The sequence below is a fragment of the Numida meleagris genome, chromosome 14, assembly GCF_002078875.1.
Source record: "Numida meleagris isolate 19003 breed g44 Domestic line chromosome 14, NumMel1.0, whole genome shotgun sequence".
NCBI lineage: Eukaryota > Metazoa > Chordata > Aves > Galliformes > Numididae > Numida > Numida meleagris.
The window spans coordinates 5481622-5501672 of NC_034422.1; the positions used below are offsets into that span (position 1 = coordinate 5481622).

Here is a 20051-nt window from a genome sequence, read left to right on the forward strand (position 1 = left end):
AATCTGGGGTGATGGACAGACACCCTTGTGGGGAAAAACAAGAACTACCGACAAAGAATTGGGTGTGTAACAGCCGCGAACCATAGCACTAAGTATAACCTCTTCAAGAACTTGTTTTTATCCCAGATCCCATCTGATAGTCAGTGTCACACAAAAGGACAGGCAGTCTAACCCATTGTCAAAGCACAGCGCTGGAGTCTTCTTAGCTGCTTGCTTCTGTGATATGATAAAATGCTGTGCCTCAGAAGGAGGGCTCTCTTTGGCTTATCTCCCTCAACTTAGGAGGGAATCACAATCCAAAGCCTCATTTAAGTCATTCATCACTTCCCTAAATGGCCAGTATGTTTCTGCCTGATGAAAATCTTCATTGTGGGTATGAAGAGTTTGGAGATTCCACCCAGCACCAGAGGCAAGCAATTAATTCTGCATTCTTATCAGTAACTGTGAGCAGAATGCAGCCAGCGGTTTGTAGAAGTGGAAGTGATTGCTTAATTGAAAAACTGAAAAAAAAAAAAAGGTAACCTGGGAATGAGGGAAGCCAGCACCCTGGGAAGTGTTGTTAGGACAATGGTCATTACTAATGTAAGATGGCAGAAAAGGGGAGATCCTGTCATGTGTGCCCCACTAGGCAGTGCTGCAAGAAGGGGAGCTGGAGGATACACAGGGATTAGTTTTATTGCAAAGGCTACAGGAAATTTTGAGAAGGAGTCCCTGCTTCCCAAGCCCAGTGTGCCAATAATCCCAGCATTGTACTCCAAAATCCAAAAAGCTTCAACTGAAATGACACACAGAAAGAGCAGCTTGTCTCTGCTAGTGGCTCCAGGCCAAGTTGATAACAGAATCTGATTTTGTGCGTTGCTACGGGTGCTGAATTCTGTCTTTTGCATCCAGATAACTCAAGGCTGCTTTTCCCGTGAGCTTTATAAGTTATTTTATTGCGCTGCTGGCATGTGACAAGTGGATCTGCTTGCATGCCAAAGCTGAGAGGGTTTTCCATTCAGCAGTACTAATCTAATGCAGGCATCTCTGCTGGCCCAGATTCCAAACCAGTACAAACCCTCTGACTATACTGAAAATCCTGCTTTTCAAAATCATTCCAGATTTCTTTTTATGATGGGTCTCCCCTACCTTACAGAACTGCCACCACTTCAGGGTACGTCTGCGATGTGATAACTGGGGTCAGAGCTGCCTGCTGGCCAGGCTAAGCCCAGCAGCGAGGACACGCTTACCTTGGTGCAGCAGTGGCAATTCCTTCAGTGCTGGAACGTGACTGCTGCATGTCCTTGGGTCACACTGTCTGTGGGCAGTCCAAGCTTCATGCTGCTCTGGAAACAAGGCCACTGTTCCTTCTGAAAGCCTGTAGTGTAGTATTTTGTGGCTGTGGGTTTGTCCAGAGCTGATGTTTACATGGGAACACGAAGAAGACTGTTCAGGCAATACTGATGATAGTGTTGCAGGTAAGTTTTTTTCTCAAAGGGAACTCAGATGGGTTTATCTGAAACCTTAACTTGTGGAGCGCACCTTGAAGACCATCATGGCAGAGCTGGAAACAATGAGTCACCTGAAAGCACATGTGATTGCAAAAGTTGACTGTATACCCCATAGTAGATTGTTTTCCTCACTGTTAGTAAGCTCAAACCATTCTCTGTAATAGGTCTGACCACAGATTTATTTGATTTAAGCATCGGAGAACCCTATCCAAGACAAAGTTCAAGAGCAGATCCTGTAATAGGTATAACCAGAGCTGTATTTGATTTCAGCATTGGAGAATCTTATCCAAGACAAAGTTCAGTAGTAGATCTTATAGTATTAGCCGTTCCCCAGAGACACGCATTTACTTTTGTACCTTTGCACAGACAAGGTGTGTGGCTGATTGACCCAGTAAATTGAAATCCAGTGTGATAGGAAAAACACAGCTGAGTTTATTCCAGCAGCTTGTTTCCCAGTGCACCAAACCCTGCCTCAGTATGCAGTTATGTGCATTTCAGTGGCTGGGCTTTCTAGGTCTTCAACAGGTCTGGAAATACCACAAGCAAACACACAGAGTGCTTCCAGTTCAGGTTCAGAGCTGCATCTTGGTCTGCCCTGTCTGCTCTAGCTTCACTGCGAGCCTAAGGAATGCAGATGCAGGTATAAAACCTGCTTCTCTTTTCATGCCTGCAGCTCCCTGAATGGATAAAAGCACTGACAGTTAATTCTTGCTCTCTCCAACAGAACTACTCTTTCTCTTCCAGAGTGCTGAATATGCAGGCCTTTTTCATATGTGAAGGAGTCTAAATCATAAAAATCTAGACAGAAGTGTGGACTTCAAAACAAAAGGAAATTAAATTGCAAATAAGCCTGAAAACTTATCTACCTATTGAGCAACCAGACTAATAAGGGTTAATAAACTCCAAAGATTAGACTTGCAAATTCAGTCTCTACATAACCAACCAGTTTTTCCAGGAAAAGGAAAGAAGTTGTTGTGAAGGTGACTTGCAAAATATGTCTAAATATAATAAATATGCATACACATAATGCTACTGACTGTAAAAGAATATGAGATCACAGAATGAAATCCAGGATTGGGTTTAAAAAAAATAAAACAAATCTAACATTTAAATCAGTCTGGGCTGGATGCCAGTTCTCCCCATGACTGAAGCCTGACTCCTTATTCATCATGACATGCCTTCCACTGTAGTGTTCTGAATGTTTTTTGTTCTGCTTCTCCTCAATCAAGAAATCACAGCTTCTGAACTTTGCCTGCTTTCGTTTTTAATGTCTGTGAATACTATCACCTTTTGAAAGGATTTCAGCAAAGGTAAGGAGGATTCAGGGTTTGGATAAATCTGATAAATTTCAGCTTGTAGTACTCCAATATTTGATGATCCCTGTAGCCAAAAATCTTACTTTATCTTCTGTTCTTCACATTCTGCCCAAGGGATGTGCTGCCACAAAACTCTTCATGAAGGCTGCTGAGTTGAAAGGCACCTTCCAACCTGCCCAAGTAGAATACATATTCCGAAGCAGCTGACCCTTATTTTGTCTCTCAACTTCAGTTGCTTTTCTGGCCAAACTCGCAGGTGCTGATCAAAGCACTAACAAGCACCAGATGTTTAATACTGGCACTCCTTTCCAACATCTCCAGAACCCAAACTTAACTGCATAGGCAGATGTGGTATTTTCAAGATATGCTGTACTTGTAGCACAAGGAAAACATAATTTATTTGTGCACATTTTGTGAGGACTTCATTGTTCTACATGATGTGGCTTTTAACTAATTTAATAGATTACTGTTGATAGATTCACATAACCCATTCCTTGATGACTAGAGCAGTAAAACATAGAAGCCGCAACAGAGAAGATCCCCTTAGAAGATCACTGCAATACAGAACCATCTTTCCTGACAGCATATTGACAATACAATGATAATAATACTGCAGGGCCCTTCCCCAGAGATCCTCACCCTCAGTACCTCTAGAAGCATTACTCAGCGCGAGCTCCCCCTCTCCACCCACAGTGTGGGACTGAGCAGTTATTATTAATCTTCATTTTAAGCAAAAGGGCTATGGTTATGAGAAGCTGGGAGCATTCAGGATCACACAGAAAGGCAGTGGTAAGACTAGTTTTACAACATAAAGCTGAGTCAGACTCTTCTAAACCACGTTCCCCCCATACCAATTATCTAGCTATGCTATGAAGTTAAAAACATCCTTGGGAAGAAGGGCTTTCTTTTAACCCCTCAACTAATTCCTGTTCATATGTGTGTATGTATCTGTATTTACATGAGCGCACAGACTTACAGAGTGGGGTAACATCAGGGTGTAACTCTGCCTTTTTGATGGGCAAGTGCAAACACATTATATGACATCGTGTCGGCATCGCAGTTACCTCCTGGTTTTAAGTAACAAGGTCAGGCTGTGAAAACCCACGTCACCGCCAAGGGGTACGGCTTCCTTCTCATCTTGCCCTGAGCAAAGCACCCACATGAGGAGGAGCACAGCACATACCACAGCACCACGTGAGCATGCTGACGTGGAGGAGCGGACACATGCCCGTATCGCTAATTGTGTTCTCCCCACCCTAAGCAAGCACAGCTGCCGGATGCACGCACCTTTCCTACCTGCCTCTGGGTGCGCTCTGCTTGCAACACGCTTGTATGAACTGTGACGTATTGCTGGTCCTTGGACCTGTGGGATAACAGAGAGCTGAGTTTAGTTGCAGGAAAAACCCCAGATATACAGCCGGTACGTCTTCATTCAGGTCTGCCAGGAAGTACAGGGTCTGAATGAGACTCGTGTCATTATAACTAGACAGGATCACATCAGAGATTGATTCAGTTCATTGTATTATTTTTCACTGTATTATTTTTCAGTTAGATCAAAAATGTCAAACACGGGATAATGCCACATGGCCATTTCCTATCCTGCTCCTTTGGCTCATTCTCGTTCTCTCTGCAGTCTCACACAAGGAAACCAGCACAACCACACCCACAATCAGCCACAGCACCAGGGCAGGAGGTGGTGTGTGCCCAGAGATGCATACAATCTCAGCTATGCTAACACAATTAATTATTTCCAGGCATAATTGTATGCATCAGCCATGCTATCATCAGCAGTAATTGGAGAGCTGCTGCTCCCAAGTGTTACCACAGAGCGCACAGCAAAGTGGCAGCGATATGCATTTTTGCAGGTGTAGATTCATAGAATCACTTGAGTTGGAAGGGACCTTTAAAGGTCAGGTAGTCCAACTTCCTGCAGCGCACAGGGACACCCACAGCTCCACCAGTGCTCAGAGCCCCAGCCCCTGACCTTGGCTGTCTGCAGGGATAGGGCACCACTACCTCTCTGGGCACCCTGTGCCTCACTGCTCTCAGTGTAAAAACTTCTTCCTTATATCCAATCTGAATCTTCCCTCTTTAGTTTGAAACCATTTCCCCTTGTCCTATCACACTGACCCTGCTGAAGAGCCTGTCCCCTTCTCACAGCCCCGTCAGGCACTGGCAGGCTGCCCTCAGCTCTCCCCCTGAGCCCCCTATTCCCCATGCTGCACAGCCCCAGCTCTCAGCCTGTAAAAGCACATCTTATAAAATACGCCTTTGTTTAAAACACATCTATAAATTTTACAACAGTTTTTAACAACATCTTTGTTAGATCACTTCTTGACCTTCATGCTTGAAGAAAGCGCTTAAGGTGGACAAAGGACCAGCACCAAAGCTTGGCAAGATACCATTTTTAGCTATTTTTAGCCTAAATGGGTATTCAGCCTCAAACAATAACGCAGTCCCTCTTTTGTGCTTCACTGTGACCACGTCCCAGCCTGGTGAGGAAGTACGAGTTCAACAGTTACACCGATTTCCCTCCCTCACTTACAGCTGCCGTCGGGCACACAGGTACCCACTGACTGCCAGCGCATCTCAGTGACACCGTAAGGAGGCACCACACAACACCAGGCCCAAGTACCACTCCGAGGGCCTCGACGAGCGGGCGGGACAACGCACATCGTGAGGGGCGCTGAGGGCCTGGACGTACGGGCACCCCCCCCGGCCCGCTTCCCGCCCTTTCGGCACCGCCCCCCCGCGGCGGCGCGGCCCTCCCCTCCCGCTGCCGCTCCGCCCCCCCAGCAGGGGGCGCCCAGGGCGGTGCCCAGCGGGGCCGGGGCGACGGGGCTGAGGCACTTCCGGTCGGCGGGAGCGGGGCCGCGCCGCAATGGCGCTGGACGCGGGGCGGCTGGAGGGGCTGAGCCTGCAGGAGCTCAGCGCGCTGCTGGACGATGAGGAGCGGCTGCAGGGCATGGCCCATGAGATGGAAGAGGTGAGCGGAGCTCTGCGCGGCCGCACCGCCGGGATGCGGTTTCTCTTCGGGACGGCCCGGGGGTCGGTCGCCGGTTGCCCCCTTCTCCCCTCCGTCCTCCCGGCCTTTGTGTGGCGGCCGTGAGAGCGGCCGAGCCGGCGGGGGGGGCTGTCAGCGCCCGCCTGCTGCTGAGGAGCCACCGCCGGAGTGAAGGTTGGCACCGCGTTTTTCCCTGTTCTTTCCCTGTTTTGTTTTTTTTTTCTTCCCTATATTTCCCTGTTGGGTTCCCCCCCCACACATACTTTATTTTTCTCCCTTATTTTTTCCTGTTTATCCCCATTTCCTCTGCTTAATACAACCCTTTTTTCATGCTTGGGACAGCAGGAAGGGTTCTGTTAGGGTGTCCTGGCTGTGTGCTCTGTCCCAGCCCTGGGACTGTGAGAAGATTGGTCTGTGCAGGGCTGCCCGGCCTGCTGCTGCTCCTCTGCTCTCGGAATGTCTTTGTCAGTGTGTCAGGCTCCGAGCCATGCGTCTGGGGCTGCGCTTGTTCACGTTAAATAGAAGCCTGTTTGCTTCGTGCTGCTGCCCTCCTCCCCTGTGGGGTTTTTTGTGTGCCAGTGAACGCTGTATTATGGTGCTGATAGGAGTCTCTCCCAGCAAACACTCCCAAAAGATGCAGTGTGATCAGCCAGCAGCAAATATGAAGCCGCTTACGTGAAGATTTTGAAAGAAATGCACTCTCCTTCTCTGCGTCTTGTATTAATTCCTTTTGTTTTAAAGTAGAGAAGTCCCAGGAAAAAAATTCCTGAAACTGTGATCTCTGCTCCTTTGGTGCTTCCAAGGAAATTGTTCTGGGTGGCCTCCAAGCAAACTGCTGAGGAGTCACAGGTGGGGAGGCCCTGAAGGGCTGGGCTGGGGCAGGAAGGTGTCCTAGGGAAGTTCCCGCTACATTGTTCATTTGTCTTCTGACCTTTGTATAAATGGATCTGTGCAATGGGGCTGAGTTTAATGGCTTCTCAAATTACAAGCTTATATGAAAACTTAAGAAACTGTTGAAGAAACTGATACTGCTGTAAAAGAATAAAGCGTGGAAAGACCTTAGAGACACCAGCGGATTACTGGGAGGCAGGAGAACCCTTCTGTGTAAAGACAAAATATTTAAGGAAACTCAGCAGGTTGTAATGGTTTTAACTTGGTGAAGATATGAATGGGTGCAGTATCACTGATTTCATGTAACCTTCGGCCTGGCTCAGTGGTCTGCTTGTTTTTTTGTCAATACTTGCTTCAGACTAGATCAGAAGCGGCAACAGACCTCATGACCTTAGTGCAAAGAGTCTCTCTTGCTGCAGAATTAGACCGTGTGCGCAATGTGACCCTCCAGCTTTCCTCTTTAGTTGGCAGCAGAAGGCTTTTAAATTGTAGAGTAAAGTTCTCTGGGCCCGAGGGAATATTTAGTGGTGTTTGGAAAGTGTGGCTAGGTTTGAAGGTATTTGAGCTGTGTGGAAATACAGCAACACTACAGTCTGCTGTAATCCTCTTTTATTGTGCACAGAGGCTTTTAGTAGAGCCTGTCCAACTCAGAAGCATTTGTCCATCTTGGAAGTGGCCATACTCGAGTGCTTTGTCCTCATTCTGTTTTTGCCTTTGCTGAAATTTTTGCTCCTTGGTTTTGTGCCGCTGGGTTCCGATTTTGCACTGTGAGGTATGCAGCAGGAAGAGGGAGAGAGGGAAATCCTGAGCATTAAGGAGGAACTGTGCTGACTTCACCACTGCTTGTGTAGAAATTTGGTTTTCAGTCTGTATATACCTATGTTGTAGGGTCATTCCAAAGTCCTTAAATTAATAATTTTATTGGGGCATGCTAACTAAATCGTGATTCCTGAGTCACTCCTCTGAGGTCACTTGTATTTTTGGTGGTAAAATTGGCTAAAGCTGATTATTTTGTAATTGAAGAAACCTTTGTACTCCTTGTTGCAAGGGAAACCCAGCTCAAAAAAACAACATTTTGTTCACAGAGAGGAGGATTTGGAAAACCACTTGGCTTTCTTGCTAATAACTAAAAATAGGCTCCTTCCCAGCCCTAAAGGGAGTGTGCAGCACTTGAGCAGTATTTGTATGTGTCATCATGGGGGTGTATGCATATATATATATAAATCTCTGTGTGGCTGTGCACACATGTATATTTCACTGGAGTAATATGCCTGTACAGTGTCCTGTGCACCGTAGCCCCAGGTATGTGAAAATGAGGCATCAAAGAGCTAGGCTGCTTTTTCTGTCTGTAAGGTTGTTTTTGAGCCCTCTGGGCTTTTAGCTCCTGAACAAGGAACATCTTGTCTATTGGAAAGAGGAAGGAAGCCAATTGTCTGGTACTCCCAGGCTTTTAAAGCGGAGGAGTTTTTGTGATAATCCTTTGAGGTTAATCTCTGTTGTACATCGGCAGGATTCATCTTCACGAAATAAAAGCACATTGTTTATAAAAGTCGGTCTCGGCGTAGTAAGCAAGTTTGTGATGTGATACTGGTGGTGCTTCGATGAATTTCTGTGGTGAGAATTGGTTTTCTCTTGACCTGTGCTGGAGCGTTGCTTTAGGAACAGTGCAGCATTGTGTTACTGCATGCTCGAGTTCTGCTGCCAGAAGTTGTTTGCTTTTCAAGACATTAATTATATGAAATGGAGTCGTCAAAAATGTATTGCCTTCCTCTCGTTCCAGCATTTCAGAGTACACTGGCAAGCACAGGAGGGGTTTTCAGTGTTATCTTATTCTCAAAAACAGTTTAAAAAAGCAGGGGCAGTGCAGAAAGTCCAAGTTCAAGCTATGTGAACACATGCCTGAATTACTCGGATTCCTCATGCTGTCCTAAAACCACATTGTGTAAGTGGTTATGTTCTTGTTTGCCAAACGTGAAATTTAGCTACAGAGTTAGGATTTAGACGTGGTGACAATTACCAAGTTGTGTATTCCAGCTGAGCATTCGATGAATAACCTGCCTGTGTGTAATGGCACGAGTTGTGGTTCTGTGCGGCATTTTCCTCTGGAGCAAACACCGAGGAATTGAAACTCACCTCTTAACCTTTATTTCCTCATTTTTAAAACTAGTACATACATAATTGGGAGACCTAAATTTAACAAATCTGATTACTTTGGATTATGTATTAATATTTATTACCAAGCAGATGCCGTTAGAGGCCGTGTTATCGTTCACCAGTGTTTGATGAAAAGCTGTCATACATCTTCTGTACCAGAAGTCTTTATTCTCCCCCTCTGCACCTGTTAGCTCCTATTTCAAGGGTTAATTTGTCACTCCAAATGTGCACAGGTGCAATTCTGCAGTGTGACAGCAAACTTCATCCCTAAAAGTGAAAGAAAGAATGTGGGAATGTTAAAGGCTGGGAAAAGACCAGGGAAACCTGAAACTAAAGCGTGGATGCATGCTATCTATAAAGCAATCAAAGTGGAACAGTTTGATAGTTTGTTTGGGGTTTTTATTTGTAGCTCCTTGAACTTCTTTTTGAAAGTATCAATAGGTGATTTGTGCACTTTTAAAGCATCTTAAGATTTGAAGAACTGCATGAGCCCTGAATTTGGCTTTATTAACCTTGCTGTGCACACAGTTTGGTCTCAGATCCTGCTCTGCTCGATCCCTCTCCCCTGTTTGCCCCATTCATGATTCATGGGGAGACCTTAGCAGTAAAAAGAAGAAAAAAAGTAACATCATCCTGTCTCATTCTGTCTCATGGTTCTGACTGGTATTTTTCATCTGTTTGAAGATTAAGGTTTCCTGCTTGCTGAAGTGCTCTTGCCCTCAAAGTCTCGTTAGCAATTCCGCTAGTTGCGTGCTGTTAGCTCGCTGCTTCCGTTGGGCAGGTGAACGTCTGATGCAGTGCAACAATTCCCTTCTAATTTACATTTTTGTCACGCAACAGGTCTGACAGCAAAATAACTCATGTTGGATTTATTCCTTCGGTTACAGCTGTTGTCCTGGGCTCATGAAAGCTGTGAAGCGATGCGGAGGGCGTGCGTTGTGCTCCACTGGTGATCTTAATGGGCTGGTCATGCTGTGCTGCACCTTTGAGGCTGGGGTTATTTTGTAATTGTGTGTTTGTTTGTTTTTTAATCGGTCCACACTTTGAAAGTTTTTCTTTAGGGCTTTTTAGGCTAAGTGAAGTGTTTGCTTTTCAGGTTCCTTGAATTAACTCCTAAGTGTGGGAAGCAGGAAAGTTTATTAAACTGAATTCACATCCATGCCAGATGCAATTCTGTTTTTTTGAATGGTGGTTGTATTCAAGTTGCACTGGTTTGAGATTATATTTGTTCTATTTGTTATGAGTAGAATTTAGTCCCCCCACAAACTTCAAACTTCTTTCCGTGAGATGAAGCATTAAAACGTCCCATACAAGTGAATGAGTCTTCCCCTTTGCTTTGGAAATGAGTTGTTCTTTGGTTTGCCTTGTGATTGAAGGCTTGCTTCTCTTCTTGATTTTGAGCAAGATTCTGTATAAGTGTCTCATCTGTTCAACAGTCCATTTTTTTTTTTAGAAAAGAAATTTGACACAGCGTCTAATGCTGGAAGTGAGGACACCTGATCGTGACGTGTGAATCCTGTTTTTGATCAGCTTCTGCAGAAAAGTGTGCCCTTCTCAGAAGCGTTTGGAAAGCGTTGAGTCACTAAGTCTTGTGTAATTTCAAGAAAATTAGAATATGTCAACTTTTCTTCTGTTTTAAACAAGCCTTTACTAGACTTTCACCTAAACATGCATTAGGCCACAAGAGTTAGACATCAGTAGGTAAGAATAGCAGAGGGAGTCACTCAGCGTTTCGCCTAAGTGGCTCACCTATGCTTGTTTGCCACCAAGCTGGGTAAATATGTCTTTACTAGTGCTGTCATAGTACTGATTGTTCCTTATATTTACAAGGTATATCCTATTATGAGGATATTTATTCATCTTTACAGCTTCATCATGCTGTAGAAGTCCTTCAGAAAGTCCTTGTAGAAAGTTGGGTGTTTGTTTCCTTGTTCACAGCCCTACTGAGGGACGTCAGGGTGCTCAAGAGTTACTTGAGCTTCATCTCACTTCAGGAAGCTTCTTCTGTTATTCCTCTCTAACGTATGATTTGAGCAATATCCTTTCTCTGGGAGCTGTACTTCAAACATGTATAGATCTGTATATCTTTCACTCTACCCTTTTTTCCTCTAGCGAAAATGTGGTAACGTCGTCTTCATCCCAAAGAATGATCAAAGTCTGCCCATAAAACTGGTCTTCCCAGGCTGACTGCACAGCCGCTTTGAAATGAGAACATCAGCCTTATGAACGGAGAAAATGTGATCACCAGATCAAATCTGAGTCGCTTGAAGGAAGTTCTTTGCTCATTAAAACACTGAAAGAGGAGCGGCGTCAGAAAGCGTTAATCTTCAGTGCATTCTTTGGCAGCTAGCTAACAAAAGTTGTGGTGGAGGCAGGTAATTCGGTAAGAAGCTGGGTGTCAGTCACTGAGGTGGGAAATAGTGTGCTTTTTGGTTCCATTTATAATTGTTAGGAAAATATTGTAAAACAGGGACTTCAGCTTTTGAAAAGCGAGTCTAGCAGAGTTGGATCATGTGGGAACAAACAAACGAAAGCAACCGGTTTAATTTATATTATTTTGCATTGGATTCAGAAGTGAGAAGAGAGAGAGTTCTCTTTTTATTCTTGGAAAGCGTTCAAGTTGAAGGCAAGCAGAGGACTGGAAGATGTTTGGGCTTGATGCAAGAATCCTGAGAAGACAAAACAGCATTTCAAATACAGTTTCTCCCATTTGTACAACTTGGGAACAGAATTTAATTTTGATTGATGCAGTCTTTAGGACTCAGCATTATCCTTTATGATTTTTTTAAGTTGTTTAGCAAGAACAGGGGAAAAGAAAGTGAAACGTCGGTATTTCAGGAGCGGTATCTGGAGCCAAAGGTGTATCTATGCCAAACTTGAAGTTGGCAGGTAAAGCAGCGTTCCAAAAGGAAGTAAGTGCTTTTGAAGGCACTGTTGTACACTTGGGAGATATTTTCACCTGCTGCACCTACCCTTGTGCACAGAGTTCCAAGAACACCTGAATTCTGATCCTCTCCCTTTCAAGGGTTGTCAGTAGCTCATTCAGGTTTGCTCTTTTCCTCTTTCAAAGGTGTAGCCCTTTGAGTGAGAGTGAAAGGAGGGAGGCACTGTATTTTCCAGTTCTGCCCTGTACAAGGGGCATATGAATGTAGGAGGTCACAAAAAGTGCACCAAACAGTTAATTGATTTTGTGGATGGCTTAATAGAATCAGTCTGCTGTGCTATGGGAAAGTAGTCCCACTTGTTGTGTCAGACTGAAGTCGGATCCCTTGCTTTTTATTCCCCGTTTTGGTTTTTCTTTTAAATGACTGAATCTTTTAATGAATCTATTGTGACATCCAGGGCAGACTTCTCCAAACGCTTGGCTTTCCCAAAGCTCGTGAAGTCTGGCTTGATAAAATCGTGTGCGTGCGTAGGTATGAGCAAACTTGGAATCCTGCTGGCAGCAGCTTGGTGAGAATCGTCACTTGTTCCTTAAGAATGGTGTCTTGGGGCTAAGGTATGTTACCAGCAGAAGGGTTAAGCTGAAACACAGACTTTGGCATTAATCCAGGTTTGATTTGACATCACTTGGGAAGAATATGCTGGAGAAGGAGCCGTAATGATGCTGTCCTTTGGTTTATTTTGCCTTTTAATAAGATACAGGATTACACTCTTCTGTTCATTGCATCTTACAGCTGAGATTCAGAGATTTTTTTTTTAAAGAGCACCTGCTGCTTTACCTGCCAGCATTTGTGGTGGTAGGCGTGGGGATGAGGGATACTCTTCAAGTATTTGGAATAGAAGGAATTACCACTTCCAGCTTGGAGAAGAAAACTTTGATAAAATGCATGCTGCACGTGGGGAGGAAAAACATGAGAGAAAGTGCTATCAAGTCGGTGATAAATCCTGCTCAGAGAACCATTAATTCACAGGGGTTCCTGGCTGAAAGGGGAGAACTGTGTTCCCAGCAGAATTGCTCAGGAAGGATTTGTGTCTGTAGATGTCTTTAGCATGCTCTTTGCTTCATAGACCTTCATATTTCTTCTAGGTGATAGGTGAGTAAAATAGCATATTTGCAAAGCAGTGAAAATACAGTTTGTAAAAGAAGATTTTGCACAGCAGAGAAAGAGATCATGGGGAACGAGCACAGGAGCTGAAGCTGACCATACCCACCAAAACAGGAGACACTTCTACAAAAAGTCCCAAAGCATCATTTCTAGTTGCAGGTTCAATACAGTCGCACTGGCTTCACAAAGAGCTTACTTCTTCTGTTCATGTTGTGAAATTCTGCAGTTGTCGACGTAACCATTAATCTTGCTTAAGGTTTGCACTGTCATTTCACACACCTTTCTTTTTGCAGGCCCAAAATGTTCAGCACAGCAAGGATATGACACTTGCCAGCAACCGCAGTCTGGCAGAAGGCAATCTTCTGTACCAGCCAAAGCTGGAGTCTTTGAAAGCAACTTTGACTCAAAAATATCAAGAGCTGCAAGTTCTTTTTGAAGCATACCAGATAAAGAAAACAAAATTAGGTAACGTTTTTCTGTTGATCACGGTGATTGGCTGTTTTATAAGTGAATGTAAAAGTTGTTGTGCGCTTTGTTGTTGTTGCACGCTCTCATTTTTAGCCTTGTAAGTTAAGGTAACCAATGAAATGGCATTCTCACATTGCTCGGAGCTCGATCATTGCTGAAGTATCTGTTACACCCAGAAACATACACTGTGGATTCTTTCTATTCCTGATGTGGTTACCTAGCTATTGTTCTCTAAAGAACTACATTTGTCCACCTTGCTAAAAAGCAAAACACAATTTGAATTCTCTGTGATTAATCATAAATCAAGCATTCTTGTATTTAACGTTCTCATTCCATACTGGATTATGAAGTATTGTGGATCTGATACAGTACTTCTGGAAGTGCTTTCTGTCATTATTATAAACATAAAGTTATAATTAAATCACAGCTTGTAGCACTGTGACCATATTCTTCAACTACTTAAATGTATTTTCTCACTGTAGATCACCCTGTCTAAAACATTAGAGTATGCTGCTTGTACATACGCACCATAGAAGATTTTTATGCTGGCTGACACTTTATAGCTTCATTTAGAAGTCACGTACAAACAGCTGTCGTTTATTCTTCTTTTCATGCCATTGCAGACAGACAATCCAGTAATGCCTCACTGGAGACACTGCTAGCACTCCTTCAGACAGAGGGGGCTAAGATCGAGGAAGACACAGAGGTAACAACAGTGGCTTCAGTTCTGTCTCTTTGTAATCAATAGTGAAGACTTTGGGTGTACATAGCTGAAGTATGCTGCTGAACGTGTAATAGTCTAAGGGGATGTTTTGAGAATATCATCTGGTCTGTGCTTTGAGAGTCAGTAGCAGTCGTTTGATTTCAGTGCGATTTCTCTTTTTTTTACTCTTGAGATCTTTGAAGTTTAAGAAGATGGTATTTTTCAGGAAAGAAAGCCAAACCCTTGTAGTTCCTTGGCATTGCCTTCAAACTAATAACGTATGAATGTGGAAATCTTCTTAATGGTGTCTGCCTGGTGTATGTATTAATCCATTACAAATGTCAGTTAGTAACCTAATGAAAGGCTGTGCCTGTGCTGGTTTGTAGGATGAGAGGGCTGACTTTGCAGCAGTTCTGGTGGAATATTCCATTGTGATTTCAAGTATCTGTCTAGGTGCCAGTGGTCACTGCTTGCTGGGATACGGGTGCTTGGTGGGTGGTTTGTTTTTAGAGCAGTGGAAGCGCTTAGTTTTGTTTGCAGATCTGCCTGTAGGACATTCTCTATAACTACATAACATCAGGGGAAAAGATCTGCTTATCAGCCCTGAGTTGTGATTACAAAAAGACGTTCCTAGGACAATGAATTTCATGATTACATGTGCGGTCACCTCTTTTAATTATTAAAGCATCATTTCCCCTAAGGTTTGCATTGCCACAAGTAAGTATGAGTCTTAAACCTGGCCTAGCAATAATCTCCCCCCTGTACTGAGGCTCACAGACTTCTCCATGTTTCTGTTGGCATTGCAAGCAGTTCTGAACGGTGATTCAGCGTTGCTGGCAATCTGGGAAGCTGTTGCACCTGATTCAGCCCTGTCTGATGATCAGGGGAACGTTCAGAGCTAAATTCAGTGTTCTTACTGCTGTTACTTCTGTATAAATTTCAGCAAAACTGGCATTTAACTCTCAGTGCTTCTGAGTAATAACGGCTTCCAAATTCTGCTCAGAATTCTTAGCATGGTCGTCCTTGTGCGTATGCAAACTGGAGAATCACAGGCAAAATGTTATTTTTAGGCTGCGAGCCCTTTAGATCGTCTTGGAGCGTGCTGTTTTCTAAGGGATTATTCCGTGTTTGACAGAATATGGCGGAAAAATTTCTCGATGGTGAAATACCACTGGATTCCTTCATTGATGAGTACCAGAGCAAGCGTAAACTGGCTCACCTGCGACGCGTGAAAATTGAGAAGCTCCAAGAGATGGTGCTGAAGGGACAGAGACTTCCGCCGGTGCAGCCGCTGCCTCAGCCGAGAGCAGCCGACGCAGCAGCAGCACCTCAAGATTCCTACACTTCGGATGCAAACCCTCCTCCCTCAGCTGCGCCCCGACGAATACCTCCCCCTCCGCCTCCGGTCCCAGCAGGACGCTTTCCTACTCCATTTACCGCGGCCGCGAGTTCAGGACCAGCTGTTTCTTCTCCAGGTGCTCCGTATCCTCCTCTCCCACCTCGAGCTGGAGCTCAGGCTGCGAGTCAGTTGCCACAGCCAGGATACCCGTCTCAGTTTGTACCACAGTATCCTCCAGCTCTTCCCCAAAGACCGCCTCGCTTTCCTCCACATCCTGGTTTTATCCTCCAGTGAATATTTTGGTGCGCCTGACTTACGTATTGGTGCTTCTAGTTCCTTTTTCTCCCCCTGTCAGAGACTTAATGTAGGCAGTGGAAAGCCTCAGTTTTTTGCACAATGGAGTATAAAATTTGAGCTCTGGCACAGAAGTTTGAAATTGTATCTGGTAAATATGATTGGTTTTAAATATCAATCAGTGACAAGGAGGATTTTGTAGGGAGGTGGTAGGGGCTAGATGTGGAACAGTGCACAGCGGATTTCCTGACGTTATAAATCTTTCTGAATTCTTTAGTGATGGCAGATCTGCGTCCTGTTCTGTTCTGGTGTGTTCCCGTCGCAGCTGGATGTGCGTGTGGCAAACCAGGAGCTATTTGTCTCCCTAAAGAATTCTCTGTCAGTGCCAGTGTTTGCGTGGTAACAGCCATATCTGAATTCTGGGTGAAGAGTTTTGATGGACCTCATCAGCAGCCTTTGCTGTGCGCCCAGACTGTGGCATTTCTGGCCAGGTGCACAATGAGCTCACTGAGGTGAAACTTGTCAGATAAAGTTCTGTGTTTTTTAAATATTGAGAGTTACAAGAGTTTCATTTCTACATTTCACTTGTTACCTTAGACTTTTCATAATGAAAGTACGCACTCTTCCCACTCCTAAGTAGCTGAGTATCCTGAGAGTCCCAGTCCCTTGAAATTTAATTAAATTGTTTGTACAGCCAGTTTAGAGTTTTATAGAGACTTTACCAGGCATTTTTATTTCTTTACCTATTAAAACTTACAGTTTTTTTCTCTCTTCTGTACCTTGGATACAGAAGTGATTGGGGTTTTGTTTTTGTTTTGTTTTTAATTTAAACTGGTGCTTAGCTTTTGATATCATGTGATTCCAGGAATCTAGGCAGGGTATTTTCTTAATTAAGTATTGGATTTTCATATCATGTAATTGCCCACAATTTCATTGTGCAGTTCTTGGCATGCTTATCTATTTGGAATTTGCAGTTAATATTTCTCTGCAAGAAGTCAAAACAGGGAAGGTTTTTGAGTTCTGTGGTTGCTATTTGCCTCTTACATAATCTGTTCTTGGCTTTTCATGCCACCCAAGGGGGAGGCTTCCTAGGGCAGGTCGTGTTTCATTCGCAGTACGACTCTTGAAGCCTAAGGTGCAGGTGAGTGCTGGTAACTGAATCCTGCAGTGGGGGAGGCAAATCTCAACACTTGTTGCTCGTGCAGAATATGTCCACAAATTAACTGTCATTCCCACAGAAAAAAGAACTTTTGACTACTTCATGGTAGTTTAAGGAAGGCATCATCCAAAATTTGTTATATATCTTCTCTATTATTTCAGACACTTTCTTATCATTGTCCTGGAATGCGCAGTGTTGCTTGGAAGACCGTACTACAAACAGCTTCAGTCAAAATAGAACATCTGATCTTGTTTTTCTTTATGTAAGGCCCTAGATTGTCCCTCAATCATTTCCTCTGGAGTGTGGTGGTTGCTAGCAAGTACTAATCTGAAATTAATCTCATAACAGGAAGCTGTCTGTTCTGAAAATATGGTTATTTGGCTTACTTTGCCTTCTGATGACAAAGGGCAGAAGGCTGGTCACTGTTACTGGCATCTAAACCCATTCCCCAGTGTAAATCTGGAAAGTTTCTGTAAATGGGGGAGTTTGTGAAGCAACGTGCATTGGATTTGTTTGCAAAGTGTGTTTTCTCTGTAATCTAGTGATGGTACAGGACGTGTTTTTTAAAATAGTGTAATATCTTTTCTTGGTATTATTTTATCATTGAAGCTTTGTGTAAGCATGGTTAATTATGACTTGTTTCAAAATAATTCTGCTGTGCTATTAGTGCTGGTATTTGGGTGGCAACTGTTGTGTCTGAGTGCTAAAACATAAATCTGCTGCGGAAAGGATTTGTGTCCTAGGAAGAAGAAAGGTGGCTGGGAGCTACCAGGGTGGTGGCTGAGTACAGAAATCCATACATTGAGCCTGCTACACAAACTCTAAAACACTCTCCAATCAGTTTTGCTAACGTTTAATAAAAACAGCCAGGTATATTTTACACTTAGCCAGTGCCAAGTTTTTTTTCTGAGAGTTGCTGATCCTCAGAAGTAACAGAGGTGATAGGTAAGTGTACTGTGAATTTGCACTGCATTTTATGTACCTAACTTTATTGGTGTTAGTAGTCCAAAAGTATTTTTACTACTTGTTAAATTTTCTGTCTTTTGGTAACTTTTGTGATAACAAGACCTTTCAGGGATACTTTATCTAAAAACAAACTCTTGTGCTAACTAAATACAGACAAAGCTAATGCAGTTTTTCTGTCGGAGAGCAAAACAATGCATTGTTGCATATGCATGTGGCTGATGTGCCTTAGGATCACTACCTGTGATTGTAATACTAGGATATTTTATCATTTGAATAGCCATTGCTTAACTGATTTAAGGGCTCTTCAAGAGCACTTTCTTCTACAAAACTCTCACCCTCGTACTTTAGAAAAAAAAACTGTATCTGCTATTTGTAAGCTTATAGTTGCCTTCACTGATGGATTAGTTTGAACATAGGTGATATATCTAATGTGATGTTTCAGTTATAGCAATCCCATAACTGAAATCCAGCTGCTCACAGAAAATGTTTTTGCCATTAATTGCGTGTGTATGCGCACAAACTGTAAATAAATGTATACTTGACTGCTGGTGATGTGTAAGGGTATAGGAGGACAATGATTGCGGAAAGCTGTTTAAACCCTTTCAGAAACACTAATCTGAATGAGTCGGGCAAGAGGTGTGCCAGTGGTTTAAACTGTTGCCCTTTGACAGCTTCTCCTGTTCTGTTAGAGCTAATCAATTCTGCTATGGTTAGGATGTTTAGGATCGTACTAATTTGCACTGTTGATAAGATAGATTATAATGCCATAGGCAAGCGGAGACTCGAGGGGGGGTAGCTCAGTATGCTTGCCAAAATATATATGATGTTGTCTCGAGGATTTTTAATGTCTGCTGCAAATAGCATATACTTCCCCAAAGCAATTGGAGTGGAGAAAAATCTTCTAAACATGTGTAACACGGCTTTAGAGTGTTGGTTGGTAGCATTGAAAATGCTCTATTTGGATGGCATTACTTTCGCCAGTCTTTTTGTATGCAGATTTTGTAAGTTATGACTAATTCAAGTATATGCAGATAGGGTTGTTGGTTTGTTTGTTGTGGGGTTTTTTTTTTTTTGGGGGGGGGGAGGGGTTGTTTTTGTTTCTTGGGGTCTTTTTGAACAATGATCAGCATTGAAGGGCTCAAACTCCAGGATGAGTTCTCTGCACTTCCACGCTGTCTCTTGGAGGCAGCGGAGCCGGTGGGTCTGACTGAGCTGATCCACATGGGTCACGTTTGCGCCAGTGACCCTGGAGGGATTATTTAGGATAAGAGCTTTGTGGTTCCAGGAGGCAGGGCCCTGGGCACAGTCCGCTCATGGGTGGCCATGGGTGCTCCCACTTCCGCAACCTCAGTCTCCGCCTCTTTTGGACTTGTCTGCCCTCTCCAACTGGAATGATGTAGAGCTCCCATTGACAATTTCTCTAGCATGAATATGGAGCTACTTGGCAAATGTTGAGTTCAGAGGAGGCTGAGTTGTCCTGCACCTGAATGGTTCCTCTGTGTAATCCTGGACAGTCAAATAAAGGGGCAATTTTATATGCCCAGCAAGTTGTGAAATGTACAGTGGATTTGTTTGCATAATAAGTCTTTCTGTAATCTACTGTGGTCTGATTTTAAATAAAACATCGTATCTCTCTTGGTGTCGTCTTTCCATTGCGGCTTCATTTAATCATGGTGGAGATAAGCTCATGTTTTTTATATTAATGATGTGTGTATTTAGGAAGGTAACAGTTGTGAGTTAAATTAGCAAGAAAATGAGCAATGAATTTATTATGAAGATGTGTTCTGGTGGATTGGTTATAGCAAGTCCCATTGGTGTGCTGCTGATACAGGACAGGTGTGCTCAGATCCCGCACATCTCAGGCATAGCAAAGTTGGAATCACTGCGTTTTTGTTTCCCACCATTACCTCGAATGGTGGAAGTGTTTAAATTCTTGCCCTGGAAAAGCTGAGAGAAGGGGGAAGCCTGCTTTTATTTTGTTAATGGAGGAAAAAGATTTCAGCCAAGTCAAGTTAGGAGAAATGAGTCAAGCAAAGTTATTTAGGAATATGAGTCAGATGGCAGAAAGAACATGCTGTAATTTTCTGTAATATCTGTCACCTCAATAGCGATGTAAAATAGAACTCCTCCTGCAGAATAACTGATGTTAATACATGGAAGAAAATCCCTTCAAAAATGTTTCTCTTGATGTGTTCCATTTGTGGTGGCTACGGAGACT

The 20051-nt window shown here is 43.6% G+C and overlaps 1 protein-coding gene and 1 long non-coding RNA gene across 3 annotated transcripts; one reads left to right on the plus strand and one right to left on the minus strand.

Annotated features, from left to right (window-relative positions):
* On the minus strand, positions 88–5553 carry LOC110406316. Of its 2 annotated transcripts, none has more exons than XR_002443415.1 (3): positions 5352–5553; positions 4094–4169; positions 88–1561 (listed from the first exon to the last, which is right to left on the minus strand). It is a non-coding gene; the product is annotated as an uncharacterized LOC110406316 (long non-coding RNA). The 2 variants fall into 2 exon arrangements; XR_002443416.1 differs by having other exon boundaries at positions 4103–4169; positions 5352–5551.
* Positions 5614–19472, plus strand: VPS37B (VPS37B, ESCRT-I subunit). The gene is made up of 4 exons (XM_021412628.1): positions 5614–5792; positions 13198–13369; positions 13996–14078; positions 15211–19472. The coding sequence occupies exons 1-4, from the start codon at positions 5688–5690 to the stop codon at positions 15706–15708; spliced, it is 858 nt and encodes a 285-aa protein (XP_021268303.1). The 5' UTR covers positions 5614–5687; the 3' UTR covers positions 15709–19472.